Source organism: Mus pahari, chromosome 22 (genome assembly GCF_900095145.1).
Source record: "Mus pahari chromosome 22, PAHARI_EIJ_v1.1, whole genome shotgun sequence".
Lineage (NCBI taxonomy): Eukaryota > Metazoa > Chordata > Mammalia > Rodentia > Muridae > Mus > Mus pahari.
The window spans coordinates 11,836,801-11,843,789 of NC_034611.1; the positions used below are offsets into that span (position 1 = coordinate 11,836,801).

The 6,989-nt window shown below is 37.9% G+C and overlaps 1 protein-coding gene across 1 annotated transcript in view; it reads right to left on the minus strand.

Annotated features, from left to right (window-relative positions):
• Positions 1 to 2,113: 2,113 nt before the first annotated feature.
• Positions 2,114 to 6,989, minus strand: part of Lypla1 (lysophospholipase 1) — a 32,185-nt gene continuing 27,309 nt past the window's right edge. The window contains exon 9 of the mRNA XM_021222179.2: positions 2,114 to 3,798. Within this exon, the coding sequence (XP_021077838.1) occupies positions 3,745 to 3,798 (54 nt within the window). The 3' untranslated portion in view covers positions 2,114 to 3,744. The remainder of the gene's footprint in view (positions 3,799 to 6,989) is intronic.

Here is a 6,989-nt window from a genome sequence, read left to right on the forward strand (position 1 = left end):
TGTTAGTATTTGAAAGATACTTTTGTTTATAACACATTATCCTATAGGGATACAGAGTAAGATGGTAAAGACCATGAAGTTAGACAAATTAATCTGAATGCCAACAATTCTAGTCCCAGAGACAGCTTATCTCTGATCTCTTTCTTTTTTTTTAGTTTTTAGGAACTTCTACAAAGTTGAAATGTTTTTATTAGAAGTGTGCCAAGGGTCACATACATTTCTTTCTTTCTCTTCTTTCTTTCTTTCTTTCTTTCTTTCTTTCTTTCTTTCTTTCTTTCTTTCTTTCTTTCTTTCTTTCTTTGTTTCTTTCTTTCTTTTAATATTTATTTATTTATTATATCTTAAGTACAGTGTAGCTGTCTTCAGACACTCCAGAAGAGGGCATCCGATCTCATTACAGATAGTTGTGAGCCACTATAAGGTTGCTGGGATTTGAACTCAGGACCTCCAGAAGAGCAGTCAGTGCTCTTAACCGCTGAGCCATCTCTCCAGCCCCATACATTTATTTCTAAAAAGTAACTTAAGACCTACTGCAAAAGCTGGCAAAATTCTGTTATTTATGATTACAATTGATTAAGCATGGAATGGATTTTTTTTCCAAAATAAAGCAGATGAAATAAATATCAACCTGAAGTTAGGGTAAATCTGCAAGAATGGATGTTAGAAATTGCAGTATTTTTGTTACACATCTCTGCATTGGTTGCTTTTTTTTTTATTGCTGTGATACAACAGTAACCAAAATCATTTTTTTGTTTGTTTGTTTTTCGAGGCAGGGTTTCTCTGTATAGCCCTGGCTGTCCTGGAACTCACTTGGTAGACCAGGCTGGCCTCGAACTCAGAAATCCGCCTCTGCCTCTGCCTCCCGAGTGCTGGGATTAAAGGCCTGCGCCACCAGGCCCGGCTCAAAATCAATTTATAGAAAAAAAAAAATAAAGAGCTTATTTTGGATTATTATTCTAGACAGTTAAGAGTCTATTGAAGCATAGTGGCACATGTCTGTAATCCTAGCACTTGGGAGGCAGAGACAGGCTAATCTCTGTGAGTTTGAGGCTAGCCTGGTCAGGCAAGCTATGTAGAGAGACCCTGTCTCAAACAAACAAACAAAGAGTCCATGTTGGTGAGAAGGCATTGAAGCAGTCAGTGGGCTTGGCAGGAGCTGGACGCTAAGAGATCACAATTCAACCACAAGCTTGAAGCAGAGAAAGCAAACCAGGAGTGGAACAAGGCTGTAAACTCTCACGGCCTGACCACAGTGATGTGCTTCTTCCAGCTAGCCTGCCCCTCCACATGACCTTCAGACCAACGAGGGATGGAGCCTATGGGGGACAGTTCTCATTCAAACCATCACAAACTCTCCTACCATTAGGACTATATCAAAACCAAACAGGCAGAATCACAAAAGGGTAAGCTGTCAACTTCAAAAGAATAGACCCCTGTACTGGTAAAAGTTAGAACTTAATAAGATATGTAAGAGAAAAAATATTTGGATAACTGATACATGGTAATTATTTAAAATTCCTAGATGAAAACACCCAATAAAGTTTCTCAATAGTTTAAGAGTTTTTAAATAGGTTATGAATTTTTTAGCAGATTAAAATTAAGTAAAATACTTTTTTTTCCTCATGGCTAGTTCCATTCCAAGGTAATCAATCATATCACACCAAAATTTCTCTCCCAATGCATTTTCTCATTACAAAGTAAGCCCAAATGTTACTACTGGACACTGGCTGTGCTGGTATACAACTAGTGTTTCAGGACTAGGAAGGTAGAGGCAGGAGGATTGAGACTTTCAAGGCACGATTGAGCTGGCTATAAGGGAGACTTTGCCTCAAAAAAAAAAAAAAAAAAATACAAAACTTGAAAAAAACATCAGGCCATGGAAACACATATCTATAATTATCAGCACTTGGGAGGCAAAGGCTGGTGACTCTGAGTTGGGCCAGCATGATGAGTTACTTTGTTACTTTTCTGTTGCTGTGATACATCACCATGACCAAAAGCAACTTAGAAGAGGTAATTTAGGCAAGTTCCAGGCCAGCAGGGGCATGCTGTAAGATCCTATCTTAAAAAAAAAAAAGAAAAGAAAAGAAATAGTACTATATAAAGCAATCGATAAAGCCAAAATTAAATTTTATTTCACATTGATAGAAACTGTGAAAAACATGACATTTTCCCACATTACAGCACACAAATTCAATGGACTATTTCTTATTCCAAATAAATCTTTACAGATAGAATAACTGAAATAAATTTATGTTCTTCAAAGTAAAGCAAAATAGTAAATGATTGTTTGAAATTGTTTTAAATCCAGACATTTGGCTTCATTGTTAACATTCTATCTAGGGCATACCAAAATGATCTTCATATCAATTAGCACCCGTTTATAAAGATGCTTCTTCTTGGTCGGTTGGAAAACAGCAAGAAAAGCAACCGTTCAGAAATAACCATAATTTTTGCAACATATTCAACTGTGTGGTAACAGTTATAAATATGGGATATATATATAAGGTTCTAGCCAGTCCTTATATTAAATAATGTTCACCAGTATTTTGAACATGTTGATGATTTAAAATCAGATTATTATTTTAAAATATGTTTGTACAGGAGACCGATTATCAAAAGCTCCTTTACTTAAGATAAAAATTTCAAATTAGTATGTTACCCAGATAAAAAATAAAACAAAAGTCTGATTGCTCATCTTGAACAGTATTTGGTTTTAGGCATAACATGTACAGAAAATGTAAACTTAAACTCTGCTATAAGATGTTTAAGAAATTATATTTTGAAACCAGTCACAAGTATTTCTAAATATGCCAAGATATTATTTACCCTTTAAGTTTTTTACAGAAAAAGAAAACAACCCCAGAACTATTACCAGGGCTGGGGATTCTGATAGCTCTACAGTCTAAAGTTGGACTAAGGTGCAGCTATTTGAAATATATAAGCTTAAGTAGTGTTTGGTTTCTTTTCACATTACCTAGATTGGAAATACTGTATGTCTGTGTTTCAAAGTGTCAAAATAATATATAATGATAGATTTTTTTTATGACAGACAATATTGGTTTTCTACGGAAAATCAAAAAAACTTTTTTTTTTCTTGAGAGGAGAAAAATTACATAGAAGGGGAAAAAAGCCTGGTCTCCCAATAGAAGGGCCATTAATTGAAGAAAGCAGTATTATTTCTGACACTTAAAAGCATTATCCCCATTATTAGGGATAATGTAATACCATCTGATTCTTAGCTATTATAGTCACATCTGTGTGAATACAAACATAAAAATACAGACAATGCATGGAGACTGAACAATTGTAGAGTAAAACTATAGTCTAACTCACAGAATTAAGCAGTCGCTTACATCTTAACAGCCTGTTTAGACCTGAACACATTTTTAGAGAACATACTAGTAATTTTCAAATGATGTAATAAAACTGTTTGTGTTATCTTATTTTGCTGAATTTGAGACAAAGAATCTAGTTGCTTCACTTACCTACTGTAATACTAGTATATTGTATAATACAAATTATACAATTGTATTGAATTGTATAATACAAATATATGCATAGAAACTTAAAAGGATCATATATTTCTCATGAGGGTACTATCATTTAGTCTGTATCATTGGTATGTATTTGCAAAACATCTTAACACTGCATACATTAGAAGTTTTATGTCAGTCATGGGAAGAGGTTTATACTCTGCTACTGTGATGCTGGTGAACTTCTACTCAAGGCCTCTTAGTGACGTCAATCAATTGGAGGTAGAAGCTTATCAATGAAGTGCTTGACATCCATCATTTCCTGTTTGGAAAAAAATGATTTAATAAACAGCTACAGAAGTCAGAAATTACATTTCCAAGAATGTCGCTAATAAAATCCATGCAGGTGAGGATGTTTTACTACTACAGTAAAGGTAATGTAAGAAGGTCGAGGCACCAACAGAAAATTCTTAACATTTCTTCTTTTTCTTTCTTTCTTTCTTTTTTTTTTTTTTTTTTTTCAGTTTTTTGAGACAGGGTTTTTTTGTGTAGTCCTGGCTGTCCTGGAACTCACTCTGTAGACCAGGCTGGCCTCAAACTCAGAAATCCACCTGCCTCTGCCTCCCAAGTGCTGGGATTAAAGGTGTGCACCACCACTGCCCGGCATAACATTTCTTAGGATTATTATTGTACACCAAAACAAAAGCTCCCATATGATCTCGTTCCGTGCAGTCTGTGTTTTCTGATGCCTAAGTGAAACACTGGGCAGTCAGGGAGTTCAGAATGATACTACCCATACGGAGACCTTTCAGTGATAGCTACTTACTGACAACTGAACATCAGCTAAAAAGCTTTGCTTTCCCACTTCCTCCTTACAACGAAATGACACATAGCTAATCTTTATTGTATGTGTTCCTTTCATGAAGAATTACATACAGCTACATATTTGAAAGAAAGTATGTAAGGCAGATCTTGGGAAAGATGACGGTAGCTTTCCCCTGAATCCTCCCAGGTCTTAATCCATTTTCCTCCTCTCCTAAGTCTCTGAAACTTCCAACCTTGCATTTGCATCACTGAGAGGAGCCACCTTATGAAAGTGATCTACTTGACAACACTAACGCCCTACCTAACAGTTCTGTGTAATATTCCAACCTCATCCTACCACTCTGGCTCATTCAGCCAAAGTCCTCAAAAGCCAGCATAAGCCTCATTTACGAGCATGGTAATCGAGATGCTCAGGATCTAACAGTTCTTCACGGTGGGGCTGGGGATGGAGGGCTGTAGGAACCAAGGCACACTGGCCTTTTGGGGTATATCATAGTACTATCCACTTCCTTTGTGCCTGAAGCAAGTAATCTAACCTTACTCAGTGCTTGTACAACAGTGGACTACACCCCAGAGATTAGCAATCAATCAAATTTTATTCTAGGCCATTACAAGTACCCTAAATCCATCCAGGTCTTTCTCATCTAAGTAACTATATCTTCTACTTCATGAAGACAAAACCATGTAAGCTCCCAAGCACTTTGCTCCCCTCCTGACACCTGATAATACTTACCTAACCCTTTTCTATCTTAACTCAAAATGTTTTCCTCTTTTAGGGTAGCAGAATCCAGCTGTGGTCCCAGATGACACATGAGCTAAGATATCCCTTGATAAAATATCTTTATCACTTCCTACTCGTAGATGACTTTTTCCCACTTCCTTAAAAACAAAGCCGGGCGTGGTGGCGCACGCCTTTAATCCCAGCGCTCGGGAGGCAGAGGCAGGCGGATTTCTGAGTTCGAGGCCAGTCTGGTCTGCAGAGTGAGTTCCAGGACAGCCAGGGCTACAAAAAGAAACCCTGTCTTGGAAACAAAACAAAACCTCCCAACTGATCTCCCTACTTAAAATCTGTTATCTTCTCTGAGACAGGGGCTTTGCTAAGGTGGTCCAGGGTTAAGATCAGTCCAAGTTAGTCTTAAAAATCAAGGTCTTTCTGTCCCAGCCTCCTACGTGCTGGGATTGCAGCAGTGTGTAACCCTATCTCAACAAAACTTTTTAAGTTAAGTGCTTTGAAATTCTTTTTTTCTTTTTAATTTTATTTTACTTATTATTCACTTTACATTCTGCTCATTGCTCCCTTCCAGGTCACTCCTTCCCACAATCCTTCCTCCTCAACAAAACTTTTAAAAAGAGGTCTGTATATACTGTGTCTATGTCCTCATTTCCTTTCATTAATTTCACCTCACCTCTTCATTACAGTGAGCTCCTCCTTATACCTACTTTATGGCGGCGTATTTCCTAGTCAAGTGAGCTATAATCCTTAGCCCCCTGATGCTTCCTGTTCTATCCATAAAATTTACCTGAATATATTACTAGATTCTGCCTTACCTGGTTCATAATCTAGACCACATCTCAGTTCAATAAAAAATAGCTTCCTGGGCTGGTGAGATGGCTCAGTAGGTAAGAGCACCCGACTGCTCTTCTGAAGGTCCAGAGTTCAAATCCCAGCAACAACATGGTGGCTCACAACCATCTGTAACAAGATCTGACTCCCTCTTCTGGAGTGTCTGAAGACAACTACAGTGTACTTAAATATAATAAATAAATAAATCTTAAAAAAAAAAAAAAATAGCTTCCTGCTACCTGGAGAATGTGTCTCTCCTCAGCACACCAGGCACAGTTCTAAAAGAGAGCCCTTACCCCCTTTATGATCTATCCTGAAACCTCTCCTCTTTCACTCTCCTACTCCTGCCCTGAGGCTGGCCAGGATACTTTTGAACTTCTGACCTGCTTCCACCTTTCAAGTGTTGAGATTACAGCTGTGCCATCATGTGCATACATCTGAGATGGTTTGAATAGCATGGCCCAGGGAGTGACACAGGAGGTGTTGGAGTAGGTGTGGGCTAGTTAGAGGAAGTATATCCTTGTGGGTGGGTGCTTTATGACCCTCATCCTAGCTGACTGGAAGCTAATCTTCTGTTTGCCTTCTCAACAAGATGTAGAATTCTCCGCTCCTCCTGCACCATGCCTTCCTGGACACCACCATGTTCCTGCCTTGATGATAGTGGAATGAACCTCTGAACCTGTAAGCCGGCCCCAATTCAATGTTGTCATAAGAGTTGCCTTGGTCCTGGTGTATGTTCACAGCAGTAAAACCCTAACTAAGACAACATCACAGGAAGTGCAAAGGATAAAACCCTTTGTCCTTATCAGGCAACCACACTACCAAGTGAGCTACACCCTAGCTTGATAGACAGATTTGTCTAAGATTCCAGCCAAACTGGACATTTTGTTTTTCCTGCCGGCCACTTAGTCCCTTTACCTGTATACGCGTTATCTACAACCTAACCTACATAGTCTAGCTGTCTCACATCATGGTCTCAGTGCCTTCTAAGATAAATTTTATTTCATTCTTTTCATGTTTTTTTAGAATAGTCTAAAAAAAAAAAATCCTACAAATACAATAATATATGCCCTGATCTGTTCTGTCAGTAGTTATTTGTTTTTTTACATTTTTCTTTTCTTTTT